Raw genomic sequence first — 20,386 nt, 5'->3', positions numbered from 1 at the left:
GAAACAAACACACCCTAATGTAAACTGTGGACTATAGTTAATAGTGCAATTATAATATTTTCATTGGTTGTGGCAGAGGTGCCACACTAATGTGAAATGTTAATAATGACAAGGAGTATTATGGGAATGCTGTATTTTCTACATACTTTTTCTGCAAACCTACAACTTCTCTAATTAAAAACAATTTTTTTAAATAATCTGCTTATATAAATAGGACTGTTTATTATAGGAAATCCAAACCTCCTAACCCAATTTCTAGTGTTTAGCAGACTTTCTCCAAGTGTAAAGGCCACTTTTCTTCCCAGCTGCCAGGCTTTCTGATGTTCTTAATGGTTGGAGCACGTAAGAAATTACTCTCCAGGAGGTGTTCTCTGGGGTTTGTCCTGTTACTTGTTCCTTCTACTGGACTTCATTTGTGGGCCTGTTCTGGTTTGCTGATGTTGTCATATTGCAAAACACCAGAAATGGATCAGCTTTCATAAAGGGGATTTATTTGGTTACAAAATTATAGTCTTAAGGTCATGAAGTGTCCAGGGTAAGGTATCAGCAAGTATACCTTCACCGAAGGAAGGCCAGTGGCATCTGGAAAAACTCTGTTAGCTGTGAAGGCACGTGGCTGGCATCTGCTGATCCCAGGTTGTGTTCCAGCTCCACTCTCAGCTCCTGCGCATTTTTCAAAGTGTCTTTCTTGGCTGCAGCTCCTCTCTAAAATGTCACTCTCAGGTGCTCTGAGCTCCTTCTGTCTGTGAACTCTTTTATATGACTGCAGTGATTTGATCAAGACCCATCCTGAATGGGTGGGGTAACACCACCATGGAAATTTTCCAATCAAAGGTCTTGCCCACAGATGACTGAGCCACATCTCCATGGAAACACTCAATCAAAAGGTTCCAATCTAATCAACACTAATATGTCTGTCCCCACAAGATTGCATCAAAGAACATGGCATTTTGTGGGACATAATATATCCAAACCAGCACAGGGCCCTATACCTCCCAGGGTGCATTGTATCACTGCCAGCTCTCTTCTGCCCCATTATCTCACCTACTTATTTTCTGAAAGCTCAGTCTTCTTATTGGGTGAAGTGCATCACTCAAAAAGCAGCTTTCAGTAAATTGAGGAATTATTTTCTGATCTTTTGGTAGGTAAAACTTATGTTTCTTTGCTAGAGGATACACTGGCGGTAGAAGAAAGCATCTTCTTATTCAGTTTCAAAGCAGCTGTGTTTAAACCTGTTTTTAAATTAATAGCACGTATTAAAATTCATTTTTAGTTTTAGTTACTAAAAATTTTAAACATATAGAAAAATAATTTAAAATAATATGATGGACTCATAGTAAACAAATGGCAAATATGTGTTGCTATCTTTGTTGTGAAATATTTTAAGCATATGTATGTTTCTAGTCATATTTACTGTACATACTTGAATCTGTAAACTATATTGTTTAGAATATTTAAACATTAACATATATGTAATCATACTGTATGCACCATCATTTTAAAATTTGCTTAGGCTCTGACATAGACTGTTTTTGCTGTTGCCAGCTCAGCTCTTCATTTTTAAAAGTGTATTAGCAAATTTATTATATCTAAATGCACATTGTGGTAGGTTTTCTGTGTTTAAAAAACATTGTCTTCATCCTTATCCTTGCAATTAGTAATTCTTTTCAGATTTTGGTAATAGGTGACTGCTGGTCATAATTTCAAGATTTTAAATATTCAAAGGTACTATCATTCTAGAAATATTTATTAAGTTCTTACTATATGCAAGGTACAGTTCTAGTCAGTCTCTTGGCATATACCAGTAGAAATATATTTTTAAGATCATGAAATTTACTAGTGAGAAAAACATATTTCATTTAGGTACTTGGCAATCTGAAGTGAAGAGTATGGTTATTCATTATTTGGTTATACATTGGGGTATGCTGATGAACGAAGAAAATTGTTTAAAGAAGCAGCTCTAGAGAAAATTTGCTTCTGTCAACTGACTACCTAGAAAGGGAAAGGACTAGACTGGCTAGACTTACCATACAGCTTCAGTGTGCTTTTGCGATATAATTTGAAGCTTGAGTTCCCTTGTAATGTGATCATATTCTATAGTATCTCTTTAATCATTTGAGTTTGGTCATATATAAGATCAGCAACAGAAAATTCTGCTTCAAACAATGTTGGATTAGCTCGTGACTGATTAACCTAAAACCACTAGAAAAATCTGGATGAAGAGATAAAAACAAAAATATGTTTGAAGGCATTGAATAGCCTCACAGGTGGTGGAAATTAAAGGGCCTAAGATCCTGATGTTAAGGAACACTTAGAGAGTTTAACTAGACATTCGATGCCACTTTCTGCCTTGAGGAATTTCTAATTCTGAAACAGTGGCAGAGATGCTAAAACAATGTAGAAGTGAACAGAAAAAAGAAAAATGGCTGAGAGGCTGGGAAGCAGAAGAAAGCTTCCAGGAGTCTTATGGACTGGGGAAACAAAAATCAGAATTCAGGGCCCACAAAGTAGGAGGGCTCTGGCAAATAACTAAGGTTTTCATTTTGGAGATCCTTGACGGGAGAGCCTGGGGATAAGGATGAATGGGAAATAGACCAACTCTCACAAAAACCAGATTTGCATCTGCACAATCCATGATTGGATTAAGATGATATGCTCTACCGTAAGTGCTTGCTGGAAGCAAAAAGTACATCTCTCAGCAGTAAGAAAGCATAATTTAGAACCTCAAATTATCTTTTTTACTTTTTATTTTAAAATATAATAAAAATTTACCAGACTTATGAGACTAAAAGACCACAATACAAACAAAGAAGAGGAAAAATAACAACAAATAGAATCAGAAATACATTACATGGGTAAATCAGACTAAAAGCACTAGAAGCCAAAAACAAAGAACAAATTCTTAAAAGAATTGAAGGTGGAGAGTGGGGTATACATAACTTTCAAAGAAGCAAAAATAAAAGTGATGGTTAATTTTTTTATGGAAATAATGGAGGTTAGAAAATAATGGTATGACATCTTCAAAGTTATGAGAGCAAAACCCCATCAACTTATATACAGAAAAAAAATAACTAGAAACAAAGTCTAGTAAAGGCATTTTATAAAAATTACAAATCCAAGAATTCATCATCAGATGATGTGCACTAAACTATTTCTTCAGGCAGAAGGAAAATGATACCACCGGAATCACAGGGATAAAGAATGGAGAGCAAGGGAAAGGGTAAAACTGTGGGTAATATAAATGGATATTTTTACTGTATAATACAATAAAAATGAGGTTTTTAGAGTTTAAAATATATATGAACCATATATACAGAATGACAGCATGAGTGATGGATGGTGAGTAAATGGACTTAAATTATTCTAAGATGATTTTCTATTCCAGGAAGAAGTAAAAGTACTAATTCATATTAGAATTTAATAAATCATGAATGTATGTTGTAATCCCTAATCATCAGAAGAATAGTAAAAGAGTGTATAAATAACAATATAGAAAGAAATCTTGAAAAAAAAAAAAAAACATGAAATTCATGTTATATAAGTTGCCTGTTTCTGCAACCACCCCAAAACTTGGTGCCTTAAAACTATAAAAGAATTATTGCTCATGGGTCTAGAGGTCAGCTGGGTGGTTCTCCTAAAGTTGGCTAGGCTAAGCTGATCTCTTCTGGGCACACCAAATGTCTGGGATCAGCTAGCAGGTCAGCTGCTAGATTAGGGGGAAATGGGGGCCTCATCCACACATCTGACAGTTGACAAACAGCTGAATCAATAGGGGTGTCTCAGCCATGGGTATCTCAACATCTAGCAAGCCAGCCCAGAATTCTTTACATGGTGGTAGTAGGGTTCCAATAAGGGCAGCACAGGAGTCCAAGGTTTTATTGAGGCCTTGGCTTAAAATGTACATAACACTTCTCCATGTTTTATTGGCTAAATACTTATATCTAAATTCAAGAGGTGGTGAAATAGACTGTTTCTTAATGGGAAGAGCTGTAAATTAACATTGTAAAAGCCATGGATCCAGGGAATGATGGAGAATTGTGGCCACTTTTGTGGTCTTCCATGCAGATTCGGTTAGATTATATTTATATCTAGTCCCTTCCCATATCTTTGGAAAGACTTGCAATAGAAACTATGTTATCAACACAAACGTATGATGTCATTGTTTTCATATACTGGCAATTTCTGTTTCTCCAAAAATCAGATTCTGAGTGAATTTTTTCCTCTTGCTTTATGTATCTTCTCTCTTACACATAAAATAAGTAAAGTGACGGTAAGTAATTTCATAAACTATGGCTCTATTTGGATATGAAGACAAAAAAGTCTCTTCTTCCTCTGGGACCTCCTTGAATAATTAAGGTAAATACAATACAGTTTTTAAAAGTATTGGTTACAAAACATCTTTAATGATGCCAATGGTTCATAAGGAAGTTATATATTTAAGATTTTCATTTTCATGATAATCTCAAAGTTTGTGATTATTTTTAATTTTAGTATTATGTCAGTAATTTTGATATGATTTATTGATTGTTCCTTTCTATTTGTGCTATTCTTAATGCAGCATATATATTTTAGAGCTAACAATGAACAAATATGGTTTAAGTATTTTAATTACTATAACTCATTTAAGAATCACTTATGAAATAGGTACTATTTTTTAATCATCATTTTATAGGTGAGAGAGTGATTGAATTAGTTCACTTGAAGTCACACAGCAATTCTGCAGTAAATCTAAAATTTGAACTTGGGAATTCTGACTCCAGATTCCAAACTCTTAATCAGTCTTCTGTGCTGAGTTCACAATTAAAACAAATAATATAAAAAACATGGATATTGAGGATCGACATCTTTAACATGGCAACATAAACAGCTACTGAAAACTCCTCTCCAGAGAGTCAATGAAAGAAAGGACAATTCTGAATTGTTTGATACTCTGTAGGAGTGTATAGACTGGAGAAGGACCCTGCAGATGCTGAATTGAAGAAGAAGAAATATCAGGTAGTAATCTTCCATCTCAGACCAGCCGGTGCTCTCCCCTACCCCTCACTTGGGCTCAGTGCAGGAAAAGCACAGAATCAGCAGAAGGGAACCCTCCCACCAGGGCTACAGATTTTAAAATCTCTCACAGCAGTGAGACATACCTACACATACATACCAGGGCACAGGTCAGTGATGGGCAAAGAGACTGAGAAAACATGGACAGAGACTGCATTTCCAGCCCTGGGTTTCAAAACCTTCCCCTACCCTCAAGGGAAGTAACAGCTGGTGGCTGTTTCCCTGTCTTGGGGATGGCTGAAGTACTGGGTCAGCTGAGGGAGTACTCTGGCACAGGTGTAGCCCCACATTGAGCCAGATTTTGGCCTGCAAAGTGAGGGAATAGGAATCCCACAGTTTCAGCTCAACTGTGATAGACACAGCATGTGCTCAGAGGCAAAACAGCCTCTGAGGATGATTAAGTTACCAAATAGCACCATCTGCTGGACATTCCGGAAAGTGCAGGGACCCAGACCCTTTATTAGGACCACAGGAGCTGGTCTAAATGCCCTGCAGAGAAACCCAGCCCTGTTTTGGCTGAGAAATATGGACAAACCCAACTGTCAAAGCAGGGCTCTAAAACAAACCGAGGTCTTCCTGACCAGTGGAAAACAGAGCACCACTGGAAGCCAGCAGATCTATATTACCACACACAGTGACCTTGCTGGGGTACCCAGAGCCTACCTCCCATCCCTGTGGCATGGTGGAATCATGGTGGCATGATTTTGGGGGAAGACTGGGGAGCAGAGCTCATCTGACAAACAGCCATTGAGAAAAACAAAGAAATATAGAGATCAAAGAAAACCACCACCAACAACAACAACAAAAAAGGCAAAAGAGAGAAAACAGCCTCCAGAATAAACTAATAAAATCAGATGCCTAGACAGCAAAAAAATCATGAGTCACACCAGGAAACATGAAGATATGGCCCAGTCAAAGGAATGAACTAACACCTCAACTGAGATTCAAGAGTTGAAACAATTAATTAAAGATGTTCAAAGATCTTCAAATCAAATCAACAAGATGAAAAAAAGTGACAAAAGAAATGAAGGCTATAAAGAAGATACTGTGTGACCATAAGGAAGAATTTGTGAGCTTGGAAAACAAATGGCAGAACTTATGGGGAGGAAAGGCACAATAGAAGACATGAAAAACACAGTAGACACATACAACAGCAGACTTGGAAAGGCAGAAGAAAGGATTACTGAACTAGAGGACAGAACATCTGAAATCCTACACAAGAACAGATAGGGAAAGAATGGAAAAGTATGAGCAGGGACTCAGGGAACTGAATGACAACATAAAGAACACGAATATGCATGTTATAGGTGTTCCAGAAGGAGAAGAGAAGAGTAAAGGGGCAGAGAAAATAATAGAGGAAATAATCAATGAAAATTTCCCAACTCTTATGAAAGACATAAAATTACAGTCCAAGAAGCACAGCATACCCCAAACAGAATTAATCCAAATAGCAGTATTCCAAGATAATTACTAATCAGATTGTCAAATGTCAAAGACAAAGAGCGAATTCTGAAAGCAGCAAGAGAAAAACAATCCATCACATACAAGGGAAGCTCAGTAAAACTAAGTGTGGATTTCTCAGTAAAAGCATGGGGGCAAGAAGATAGTGGTATGATATATTCAAGATACAGAAAGAGAAAAACTACCAACCAAGAATCCTATATCCAGCAAAACTGTCCTTCAAAAATGAGGGAGAGTTTAAAATATTTGCAGATAAACAGACATTGAGAGAGTTCATGAACAGGAGGCCTCCTCTACAAGAAATACTAAAGGAAGTGCTACAGACAGATAGGAAAATACAGAAGAGAGAGGTTTGGAGAGTAGTGTAGAAATAAAGATACCAGGAGATAGAAAGAAGGTAAAGATTGGGCATTTGACGCGCTGAAGGAGTAGAGAATGTTCAACGGGATTGATTGCTTAGATCCAGAAATGGATAGCACAATACTGGGTGATGGTAGCAAAATAATGTAAGTACACTGAACAAAGATGACTGTGAGTACAGCTGAAAGAGGAAGGTTTGGGGCATGTAGGACATCAGAAGAAAAGATCGAAGATACAAGCTTGTATGGTATAACTTAGTGAAACCTAGCATGGTCAGTGATTTTGATTCAATGTTCAAATATAAGAATGTTTTTACATAATGGAGAATAAATGAATGTCAACTTTGCAAGGTGTTGAAATGGGATGGTATTGGGGAACAAATACAATCAGTGAAACTAGAGTCTATAGTTAACAGTAACATTGTTATATGCTTCCATTAATTGTAACAAAGGCAATATCCCAAACTAAGTGTCTATAACAGTGGGACATAAGGGAGTGGTATGAGATACTTGGCATTGGTGGTGTTGTCTGACCTTTTTATTGTTATTTTATTTTAATTGTATTTTTTATTTTGTTGCTTTTTAGTTGTCATTTTTTTTTCTTTTTTCTTTTCTTTTTTTCCTCTTCCTCTTTCTTTGTGGAAGAAATGGAAATGTCCTCATATAGATAGTGGTGGTGAATGCATAACTATGTGATTATACAGGGAACCATTGATTGTTTTCTTAAGAGGGAATATATGGTATGTGAATAAAACCATCTAAAAATAAAGAGGGATACAAGTGCTGGAGAAAATGTGGAGAAAGGGACATACCTAATCACTGTTGGTGAGGAAATAGAATGGTGCAGCCCATCTGGAGGGCAGTGTGGTGGTTCCACAGGAAGCTAAACATGGGATTGCATTATGTCCTGCAACCTTGTTATTGGGCATATATTTGGAAGAACTGAGGAGAGGGACATGAATGGACATTTGCACACTGGGGTTAATGGTGGCAGTATTCATGATTTGCAGTAGATGGAGGTGGCCAAAGGGTATATCGACTGATGAATGGAATGGTGAACTGTGGTGTATACATGCAGTGAAAATACTGAGCTGCTACAAGAACGAATGAAGTTGTGAGGTATGTAACTAGGTGAATGGACACTGAGAACAGTATGTTGAGTGAAATAAACCAGAAATGAAAAGACAAACATTATATTGCCTCACTAATATGAACTAACTATAATATGCTAACACCAAGAATTGAATCTGAGAGCATACGTTATCAGGGGAAGGCTTATTGTAAAGATTCCTAGATTGTTAATTTCTACAGCAGTTACATCTATTCCTGAGTTGTAAGGGCTATTTCTAAATTCTGAGATGCTGAGCTCTTTGTGTTGTCTTTGTTTGATGTCTGATCAGTTCCTGGAACTTGGGGTATCTGGGTGATACCTGAGACTCAGAGCCTGAGTCCAGCAGCTATGAATGTCAGCATTACCCCATACAGCAAATGTTAAAAAAGCTGAAAAAGAGATGAGACTTCAATTAGAGATATGAAGGAAATGGACTTCTTTAGGACTAAGATAATCAGGCTAAAGGGTAAAGGATGATATTGACAGTATTTTAAAGCTTCAATTTCTGTGTGAGACCAAAGGAAGAGATGTTTGTTAGGTGCAAAATCTATATTTTTGGTAACACACTATATAATTTAACTTCTATGGTCAGTTTATTCGAACACCATAATTACATGGAACTTTGAATAGGGAGTAAAATCTGGTTGGTTTGTACAGGTTAGTGCGAAGCCCTGACACAATCCAGAGTAATTTGGGCAGAGAATAAAAATGTATTTGCAAAGCCCCTTGAGGAACTGGGGGAAAATGTGGAAATATTAAACTTCCCTACTTGGGAAATTACTGATATTCTCATAAGCATTGGGGACTACCAACTCAGAAAGCCAAGCTCTCAATCTTGAGGCTTGCCCTTATGAAGTTTGTCACTGCAAAGGAGAGGCTGAGTCTACTTAAAATTGTACCTAAGAGTCACCCCCAGAGAACCTCTTTCATTGCTGAGATGTGGCCTCTCTCTAAGCCAGCACTGCATGTAAACTCACTGCCCTCCCCACTATGTGGGAGATGACTCCCAGGGGTGTAAATCACCCTGGCAGAGTGGGACATGACTCTCAGGGATGAGCCTGGATCTGGCATCATGGGATTGAGAAAGACTTCTTGACCAAAAGGGGGAAGAGAAATGAACCAAAATAAAGTTTCAGTGGCTGAGAGATTTCAAATGGAGTTGAGAGGTCTTTCTGGAGGTTATTCTTATGTATTATAGGCATCCCTTTTTAGTTTTTAGCATATTGGAATAGCTAGAAGGAAATACCTGAAACTGTTGAACTGCAGTCCAGTACCTTTGATTCTTGAAGGCAACTGTGTAACTATATAGCTTATACTGTGTTACTGTGTGACTGTGAAAACCTTGTGGCTGCCACTCCCTTTATCCAGTGTATGGACACATGAATAGAAAAATGAGGACAAAAGGCAAATCAATAATAGTGGCTATTATGGGGGCTATGGGATGTTTTGGTTCTTTTTTACTTTAATTTTTATTCTTATTCATTTTTTGTGGTAATGAAAATGTTCAAAAATTGATTGTGGTGATGAATGCACAAATATATAATGATACTGTGAACAATTGATTGCACACTGTGGATGACTGTGTGCTTTGTGAATATATCTCAATAAAATCAAATTAAAAAAAACAAAATAAAATAATACATGGATGTTAATAAAAATTCTTTTGGGATAATTAGTAATATTGTTGTGTGACAACTCTCCTTCAATCTCATTCTTTTCCTCTTAAATGCTTAGAACATGTCTTTCCATTCTGCATGTACCAGCTGAAAGCCTTGGTCATGTTTTGTTTTTTTTCCTTCTTGGGTTTAAGTAAATGTACCAAATGACTTATACCTAAAACAATGCTTTGTTAAGAGACATTAAAAGTTTGGAAATAACTTTTGTAAATGACATACATAAAATTTTAGAGATTGCATTTTTAAGAAGATATAACTGAGAGAAGACAATGCCATTTAAAACTCTGTGAGATAGAATCAGTTTGTGCTTGGCAGCATAGGATACAACTGATCATATACACATTGGCTCCATTTCCAGTGTTTGGGGCTCATGACACCCTTTTGGTGGGATTCCTTTGAATAGCTTTAATCAAATATAAATTCTAAATATCAGTTACTGTGTAAAACAGAATAGCTAATAAAAGTTCAAAAAAGAATACAGGTTAATATTCTTTTATATACAATGTTCTATTATGTGTTATAATAAGATTAATTGGACAAAAGAAAAACCACTTACACATCTATTACCTAAAATTCATTGAAGAAAGAGAGGCAAGAATCAGCAAAAATGTATAGTCAAAAAAATCAGGCTATAAAATGGTTATATGGTTGATAAAAGCTATATCTAGTGCCAAAGAGGTATTCCTACAGTTCCTATATTCTATTTTATATGAATTCAAAAATATTTCAACATTATCATCTCCTAATTAGACTTCCCAAGGAAGACATCGTCAGTTGTCCACTTGACACTCATCACTCCTTCCTCCTCTCTGCATTGAGCTTTGTGGCCCACTCCCCAATCCTGGATGCTGAATAATACTGATTATTCTAAGCCAGTCATGGTTTTCCAGTGGCCAGTTTTCATTTTTTTTTTAAAAAAAAACATACATTTTACATTTATCTTGATGCTGGATGGCCAGACAAAAAGACTACATTGATTCTTGTCAGTTGGCATGCTCAGAGTTGTTGACCCTTTAGGCTGAAGTGTCTCTCTCAGGTTGTGAATGGTGACTGACTTCAGGAAAGACTTGGGAGAGAGGTAGTTGAAACTTCTCTTCCTTTTGCTTCCAAGACATCTGCATTTTCTTAGAATGGAGTAGATTTGTCCTAGAATTGTAACAGGTTATTTATTCAACTCAATTTAAAATGCATAACAAACTGAGTTCCATGTTGACAAATGAAATTTTTGATCTACCAATTATCGGGGCACATATAGTTTGAGTATGTTGTCAGGTAGTGATGGTGGCTCTATTCCCCTTTCACATACTCCTTTCAACAAACTTTACGGTTCAGTAAAATAATTCTTAGTACATTGCCATGTAAAATATGTAACCTGGCTCATCATGGCCTAGATATAACATTAATAACATTGCTATCGATCAGCCAAGTTATTGCACATTCAGAGATCTTAGAAACGAGATAATATTCAAAAAGCTGAATAAGATTTTTCCTTTAAAGATGTGTGTAGATTGCAGATTTCACAAACTTGACCCAATGGAAAGAGCCCCAATCCTCCTCTTATTCAGAAAGTAATTAAAGTCAACTAACTAGGAATTTCAAGGAAGACAAAAATATCAAAAATTATAATTTTGTGAAGAGGTCATAGATTGGAGCGAAAACTTGCTGTGTGTTTCCATTACCATCGGCCTTTGCGATCCAGATGCCCTAAACTTAAATAAACACATAGCATTAGAAAATTTTACCTTAAAAACCTGTTCATAGAGAAGGTAAAAATGTTCAAATATAAGCACAGAGCAATTATGAAGGTGTTCAGTATGTATATCCAGCAATTTAAAAAATTCCTTCCAACAATCTTCAAAATCTCTTAAACATTCATTAAACAGATTTTAATGGAGCAAGGTAATAAAAATCATTTTGCAAAAATAATGAATCTCATAATTGTGGAGGAAAATATGATATACTATAAAATGCAAGCGACTCCAGCATCTTCATGGTGTGAACAGGTTCTCACTCCCCATTCTTTGATTTTACAGTCTTCGATAGATGATTCTCTCCCAAAACAAAATACTCCATTCAGCCATATTGGACCAGTACCTGTAATAAGCAGATAAAACTGCATTTGTTTGTATAGTTGAGTATTTATGTTTGAGTGTGACAATTCATTAACAAATTTAACAAAAATTTGAAAATATTCATTACCTAAGCGAAAATTCTGTACTTGCACAGAAGGTCCATTAGGAATCAAAAATTAATCACCTGCCCGAGAAAACTTTACACTCTGTCAGTGTGTAAACTACTAAAACACAAAGTAATAAAAGGTATAAGAAAAAGTATATACACAGTCTTATGAAAGCCCAGATTAAGGAATGGTTGATTTTCTCTAAGGATATATCAAATTAGTTTATGCTTAATCTAAAAATAAGGAAGGAAATAAACTAAAATAAAAATTAATATATGTAATGACCTGATGATCTGTGTGAATCTGTACATCCCGCAGAGTCTTGGGACACATCTAGAAACTAAGAAGGGATTGACAGCAGTGTCTTGCTTTCATTCTTAGCTTTCAGTGGGTTACTGCAATCCATGCATTATTAGATTCCATCATTCAACAAATCTATCTGGAGTGTCTAACATGAGTAAACAAAAAAATCCCCACTCTATAAGAGCCGCCCTCCTATTGAGTGCTTATGATCTAGACTAGTGATGCAACTGAGGTCACTTATGCTATAAATGGTGGAGCTGCAGCTTGCATCCAGAATCCCTGTCTCCCATTCCTGTGCTTTTCCCACTGAGTATGTATAGATATACATGTATGGTGGTATTCAGTAACTCAGGTCTTGTGCAATGTAGAAAAGATTCAGACACAGTAAACATGTATTGAATACCTACATGTAAGGCAATATTCTAGGTCTTTTCACATATGATTTTAAATTTTTATTTCCTAAAACAGCCTTGTGAAATAATAGCAATTATCTCCATTTCACAGGTAAATCAACTGAGACTCAGAAAGCATGTAGACTTGCTCAAAATAACAGAGAGAATAGAGCCAAACAACAGCACATGATGATATTTGAAATTTTGTGATATTCATTGGCTGTATATAAGCCCCAATACAGTTGTAGAAATTATTTCCAAAGATTTGTTGTTTTATTTTTATGTTAATATATTCAGAAGTATTGCACCTAAGCGAAAATTTTATTTAATACTTATTTCCCATCTCATTCCAAATTGTTTCCTGCATTAAAAAAATAATGCAAAGGTAGCATAAAATTCATAACATTTTATCCTCATATAAACCTTGAAGATTAAAAAACAAATTTATTCCCATTTCTTTAGGCAATAACTGCTACTAAAGGATTTTTGTTGTTGCTATTGTCATTGGTGGTTTTGTTTTCCCCCTCTGAACTACTGTTCCTACTCAGAGGAAGCCTATGCAAAATTGCTAAGTATATTTTAGAAGTATTTTTATCCTACAGTCCTGTCTCTTCTCTCTCCCCCTCTCCATTATCTATCTACCTGTGCATGCATCCATTCATCCATCATCTATCCATCTATCTTCCCATGTATCCATCGACCTATCCATCTATGTTATCTGTGATTTCCTTTACAATTTGAGGGTTTCAAGGAGGACAAATTGGCTTTTTTGTGTGTTTCAAAAAATCAATAATGGTAAAAAGTATCTCAGTGCATTTTAATTATATCCAGGCATGGCTAAATGGCATGAGTTTACAGCACTTTTAAGACTTCTACTTGGGAAGTACTTTTTCAACTGCTTCGCCTTTGAGAAAATCACTGTATTTTGGATCAAAGTAGAAAATAGAATGGGAGTCAAAATAGAGGAGAGTAGGTGAACACAGACTATAGTTCTGGATTCTGGTTTTGAGCTCTGGAAAAGGCACTTATCTTCCTTCAGTTTTATCAAGTGCAGAATGAGGGGGTTGGGCTAAAATAGCCCTAAGATTTCATCAGCCTTTGAAATTCTGTGATTACAAGGTGCTGGAGAAGCAACCTCTTTGGCAATGAACTTCCTAAAGATGAAGAACAGAAGAAGGGCATCTGTCTATGGAAAGAATATGGGATGAGGAGCCAGTTAAGGCGTGACTCTTGACCTCCACTTAAAAGCTGTGTGAATTTGGATTAGATTTGTGACCTCTGTCAGCCTTATTTATGAAATCCAAGGCTGTAATTTCTATTTCTCAGGGGCACTGTGAGCACTACATGAGATCATGTAAGTATGCACATGATAAACAATGTAAGTCCATACTTAGTATAATCTATGTTATTTCAGGTGAGAAAATAGAGAGATTTTGAGTTTTATAGTCTCTATATTAGTTTTTGTAATGTCCAATTCCAAGCATTTACATTATCAGTATGTAAGAATTTGAATTCTGATCTATTGATATGTTTTACCAATCTTTGGGATTATTTGTACTGCCATTCACTAAAAGATAGTTCAGAAGTGCAGAGTTACATTTTTTTATATCCTTCTGTTTGTCTTTGAATTTTTGTAAATTCCACTTAGAGACTGATTATGGAATGTGTCATTATGTTTACAATTATCTTTTGTTTCTGCTTTCAAGTTGGGAGCATCCACATTTTAAATTTAGGAGAAGATGAGATAGCTGCTCTGGACCCAGATATAACTGAGCAAACAGACTCAGATATGCATGGTTCAAATACCCAAAGGTGCCACCATTATGTGCTAACACACATCCAAGTTTGCTACAGGGAGACAACTGGGACAAGGGGCTGGCAAACCTGGAGAGGGATAGAGGAATGACTCATTTTCCCTTCCCTGCTTCATGTAATGATGAAGCTTTAATTTAACCTTTTTGTCTACTCAAGAAAAACAAAGAATTTTCTACTTTATGCAAAAGATGCATTCAAATGAAAGAACCTATTTAAAGGAGTGTGCTTTAAGCTTTATTCCTATAAATCATTTTGCTTGCAGCTGCAAAACTAATTGTTCTTAAAGCTCACAAGGATTATCTGTAGTAAGCCAGGCTTGCTATTTTAAAACCAGAAAAAAAAGAAAAGAAAAAAAAAAAGAAAGATACTGGGAAACTATGTCCAGAAAATTTTATTTTCTGCAATGGAGGAATTATGCAGAGAATAAATTCAAGATCTATTTTCTTGCTTTACTTTTGGTAATCATGTACAATATAATATTTATCCAATTCTTCTCACTTACTTTTTCTAAGAGAATGATAAATAATTAGGAATCTAATGCATCTCTCTCTCTTTCTGTCCCATCTCCCTTCACCCATACTTCTAAGTTTCTTTCCTGTCTCTATTCTACTTTTAAAATTGCTTTTTCCTTTCTACCTGAATGAAACTGTAAGTTTAAGGTAGAGAAATGGAAGAATAAGAAGGAGTTTAAACAGCTTTACATAAAAAGTTGTTTGCCATGTCTAATCCAAAATCAGTTTATAATGTAAGCCTGTTTCTTAAAATACAAGGTACAATGAAGCGGATCATGAAATTTATTTTTCAGTTATTTTTTTCTTCAGAACAAATAATGTCAGTTCTATTATTTCTTTCTCCCAGCTCATCTTGCTTTATTATTTTAAAGTTCACATAATCTTTGTTCAGTTGTTTGGTATGAACTCTAGGCAGACAGCTGAAACAAGAGCTAGGTCGGTATTGAATTGAGTTCCTGCAAAGAATGCATCTTCAGTCACACCTCTGTACAACAGAAAAATCACATTAACTCGTGGTCCTTTAGGGTCCTCTGAGCACCACCAACATCACTGTTTAATTTAATACTGATCTGACTCTTTCACCTTTCAAAGAGAATGATAAATAATCTTGTAATTTTGTAGTCTGTATTGTTTCTAGCAGTGATAACTGTCACTGGTGAGCCAAACCATGTGGCAAGCTTTGTGTTGGGCATTTTTTCTATGCCAGCTCGTTTAAGATTTAAAACAAATCTACTGGTTTGGTGCTGTTATTTCCACTTTATTGGAAAGAAAATTGAAACTCTGAGACATAAGTAGCCAAGCTAAGTTTAAAACTCATATCCCTTTAGTTATAAAACTCACAGTCTTTCCAATTTGTTTCACTAGGAACTTGGAAAAGGTGAAAGGAAGGCCAAAATGCTGACATACGTAATTGTTTTATTATAATAAAACTCTGATCACCAACTTCTGTAAGTACACAGTTGCACAAATAAATAGACGTTCATATCAGAGAAGTCATCAGTTATCTCGAGGAAACATGATAGGAAAATTGTCTCCACGTAACCAATAAACAATTTAATATGAGAAACCAAACTCTACTGTTCATTACTAATTTAAATGGAAAACTTTTCTTGCCAGTATCTTAGGATACTTACTTCTTTCCTTTCTTAGCAGCATTTTAGCCAAGAAATCCCTTGAGATATGAGTAGGAATGAATAAAAGCTTTGGGGGAAAGCATGTTTTCCCTTTGAGACTAGGCTTTAAAATTAATGCAGTCTTAAAACAATAGCCTCCCATGGTCTGCTTCCCACTGTTCTAGTTTGCTAATGCTGTCAGAATGCAAAACATGAGAGATGGATTGGCTTTTATAAAAGGGGGTTTATTTGGTTACACAGTTACAGTCTTAAGGCCATAAAGTGTCCAAGGTAACAAGGCACATGGCTGGCGTCTGCTCCAGAGAAAGTTCCAAAATGGCTTTCTCCCAGGACGTTCCTCTCTAGGCTGCAGTTCCTCAAAAATGTCACTCTTAGTTGCACTTGGGGTACTTGTCCTCTCTTAGCTTCTCTGGAGCAAGAGTCTGCTTTCAACAGCCGTCTTCAAAATGTCTCTTATCTGCAGCTCCTGTACTTTCTTCAAAGTGTCCCTCTTGGCTATAGCTCCTCTTCAGGATGTCACTCTCAGCTGCACTGAGTTTGTTCTGTTTGTCAGCCCATTTATATGGCTCCACTGATCAAGGCCCACCCTGAATGGGTGGGGCCATGCCTCCATGGAAATATCTCATCAGAGTTATCACCTACAGTTGGGTGGGGCACATTTCCATGCAAACAACCTAATCCAAATGTTCCAACTTAATCCCCACTAATATGGCTGCCCCACAAGATTGCATCAAAGAATATGGCTTTTTCTGGGGGACATAATACATTCAACCAGCACACCCATCTATGTTTGGCGCCCCAAAGGAAGCACATCTTTGAAGTCCTTGACCAGGCTTCATGCTCACAAAGAAGAAATGAAGGCAAGGATATGTCTTGTTCACTTTCATACCACGGGATGTATTTTGCCAAACCTCATTAGTTTTGCCCAAATTAAAATACATGTGCTACTGTTGTTTCTCTGAGTTTGGTGTTCTCTTTGGAAGAAATTAAAGGTTTTGCTTAAGATATAGGAGATCAATAAACTGGACTACCAGGCTTGTTTCTGGGAGAAGCAAAGCTAAAAACAGAGTTGTCAAGTCTGGTTAATGTAGGCAACAGAAGAACTCATCTTGGTGAAAGGTATTATAAAACAGTTTTCCTCTTTGGACTGGCCTATTCAGCTGGTCCACAATGATTCTCTGAATAATTGACAAATTAAACACTTTGTTTTTTCAACAAAGGCACATCCTAGGAATCCAAATCATCCACATGTTATTTCAAAAACTAAAGAAATTTTAGCCATTTTCTAGAAGATAAGAAGCCAGGAATGAGAATTGTATATCCTCTTTTTTAGAATAGCAACTGTCCACTTCATAGGCGCCAACAGTTAATTGAAATATTTTATAAAATCATATATTTAAAAACAACAGCCTTTAAGTCATTGACCTTAGTTACCATAGAGACAGATTCTCTCTACATACAACATTGTGGAAACTAAGATCAGCAACCCAGTATTCTAAATGACTGAGTTATTCATTTAATTCTCTAATGGCCAAGAGTTGGGGAATTTTTATTTTACTTCTCTCAAAAAATAAAATTCTAGCTTGTTGACCTTGAAAATGTTTCACTTTGGGAGGTAAATTTTACAGGTGCAAGAATGGTTTTAGTCCCATTCTTTTCAAGCTGGAAGAAAAGTTTTGAAGGGAGTAGAGATAGGAGTTTGGGACACCCCAAAGATCTATTTGATTGTGGCAAATTGCAGGCTGGATATTTTGTACTTCCTTTGTTTCTTCTATTCTTCTTTAAGGCAGAGTAAAAGGGGTTGTACAGGAGCAGAAACTCTCTGTATTACCATTCTCTGTTATTCTATGTCTATCCAGCTACTGAAATTAAATTTTATGTCCTCTGAAAGCTTTAGAACTTGGCACCCCTTCTTTAATTTATGATGTGATCTGATACAATGAATGTATTTAGGTAAAGGGATAAAGGACAAAATTGTGACATTTTAACAATAGTCTTCAGATATTTAACACAATGTATGGCACATAATGATTACTCACAAAATTGAAGCATAGTATCACTTAACAATATCCTTTTTGCATTTAAAACCTTATCTTGTTCTAGTCTTTTTTTTTCTAGTGATTTTATCACTCTAGATAAGACTATTTGGAAATGCTATTTCATATCTGAAATTTTGCATACAATTTGCTCTCCATTTTGTCAGCTTGGTCACATATATCTAAAAGAATAACCCTTATGGAATCAAAAAACTTAAATCTTATTTTTGGTCAGCATAATCCTCAGAAAAGTATTTATTTCATTTGGACAGTAAGATAGAGGTCACACAATATCTACATCTTTAGCTATCTGTGTTTATAGGGAAAATGACCATCACAAAAATAACATTAACTAACAAATAAAGAAATCACAAATAATCCCATACATATTATACACAATTTTTTAATTATAGTGAATTTTGTGAAGTTAGCAAAATGCCTTGAAACAGAATATGTTCTTAAATGTGTGCTGAATGGACTAGTGAAAAAAATGCAATTTGTGTAATATGACTTTTCTCATTTATTCCCTTCCATGAAACTTTTCTCAAAAAGGTTACCATACAGTAAAACTACTGAAAGAAAGAAAGCAAAAGCCAAATTGTAAAGAATATGTAAACCAATGAGACCAAATAATTCTCCCAAATTATGACTACCTTCTTATTTACTAACTAGAAAATACTGACTAAAATTCTAACGTATATGTATGACTACCTTTTCCGAATCTCTTTGTTATTTAGAAGCTAAACACTAATACATGTTTAATTATACATAAATCCTATTAAAAGATGCCACTTGAGAAAGAAAAAAAAAGAGAGTGAAAATGTCACTGTTATACTTTCAAATATTTTGTCCCTTATTAAGTTTTCTCCCAAGAGAACAGAATACTGAGTCTGATAGGTGAAAATATACAAATGCATCTGCAACCAAAGAATTATCACATGTTTTATAACCTCAAATAGAAGGCAAAGTAATCTCTCCCCTTATTTCCATTCACACTTCTTAAAAGAGGATAAGACAAAATATTAGGTAAAAAAAGGCTTAATTGTTTCCTTCTCTGCCATGGCAGTTCTTCACTGTGCTTTGTGAGTACAGCTGGCCCTGCACGGAGGGTGTGTAGGATTCCTTTGGAACATTGCAAAGAGGTAAAAATTGAGGCTGGCACCCTCCTCTCTAGTTTCATGGATATGAGAATATGAGAGAGCACCCACTAGGGCTCAGATGCCCACCAGCCCCTGACGTGTAAATTCAGCCTCCCAGGGTATGTCAAGACTTGTGGACAATTCACTTTTCCTTATCTCATATTCCTCACCAATCACTTCATTAATTTTCTTCTATGCCATTGTTCTCCAGTGGACCAATCAAGTCTCAGTGAAATTTAAACATTAAAGTCTATCTGAGAGCATATCACTTATTCTTAATACGACTTCTCTTTTTATTTCTACTTCCTAGGAAAGGCCATTTAAACAATCTCACACAGATTTCTTTCCTTCTATCGGTACTTAATTCTGTATATTTAGAGAATTCCTACATTTTGTTTTTAAAAAAAACACAACATTCTTTAAATTACCTGGTCCAAAATAAGCTTGTTTATACACACTTCGAACGCCTTGGTATCCCAAACTCCTACAGATCACCTGTCCACCGTGCACTTCCCAGTGGTCATCACAAATCGTGCCCCACTGGCCATCATGGAAGATCTCCACTCGGCCCTCATGGGGTCCACCACCACCAACCAGCCGAACCGTCTTAGATGGGGCTGTAACGAAACAATTAAACAAGGGTTAGGTATGTATGTATTATTTCATAATGCTTTTCCTTTTTTTAGAAATTGTTTAAGTGCCTTTTCTCAAGTTCAGCTATTGGAATTAATGTAAAACTTTCTAGCACCACCTATTGGTAAAGAGTTTAACTGCAAACATAGCATTAATAAAAACTGAAGTGTAAAATCCTTGTTTCAACATTTATATAAATCATATATACAGGAATACTTCAAAGATTATATTCCAGTCATTTAAAATTCAATAGCCAAAAATTTCTTGTCATATCTATTTTTCCTGCTTTTTAGGAAAATACGTAAAATGATTCAGTATTTTCTTCACACTAACACGAATTCACACACACAATTCAGTGACTTTTAATAGTATAGTAGGGGCACATACTTCGTAATATCATAAACAACACCAAGTAGATGACTAATATTCATATCTTCTACCAAGAGAATCAAGCTAATTACAGTGACAGCATTCATTTAGAAATAACAAAGATGTTTCTTGTTATGAGGCCCATGGAATTTGTTCCAAAGTGTTGTTCTTTTTTTTTTTTTTAAAGAATTGATGAGATAAAAACCAGACAACTTT

At 35.8% G+C, this 20,386-nt stretch overlaps 1 protein-coding gene across 2 annotated transcripts in view; it reads right to left on the bottom strand.

Moving 5' to 3' along the window:
- Positions 1 to 1,219: 1,219 nt before the first annotated feature.
- Positions 1,220 to 20,386, bottom strand: part of MSR1 (macrophage scavenger receptor 1) — a 105,367-nt gene continuing 86,200 nt past the window's right edge. Inside the window, exons 9-11 of one of the 2 annotated variants that reach the window (XR_005216023.1) lie at positions 19,597 to 19,785; positions 10,587 to 11,753; positions 1,220 to 1,232 (exon numbers count right to left, since the gene is read on the bottom strand). Coding sequence is in view for 1 of the 2 variants with exons in the window: in XM_037831240.1 (XP_037687168.1) it covers positions 11,620 to 11,753; positions 19,597 to 19,785 (323 nt within the window). In the remaining variant the exon portion in view is untranslated. Of the gene's footprint in view, positions 1,233 to 9,968; positions 11,754 to 19,596; positions 19,786 to 20,386 lie in introns of those variants that run through there. The other variant, XM_037831240.1, reaches the window with a different exon arrangement.

This window comes from Choloepus didactylus, chromosome 3 (genome assembly GCF_015220235.1).
Source record: "Choloepus didactylus isolate mChoDid1 chromosome 3, mChoDid1.pri, whole genome shotgun sequence".
In the NCBI taxonomy this organism is placed as follows: Eukaryota; Metazoa; Chordata; class Mammalia; order Pilosa; family Megalonychidae; genus Choloepus; species Choloepus didactylus.
This window is presented reverse-complemented; position numbering and strand designations above follow the sequence as displayed.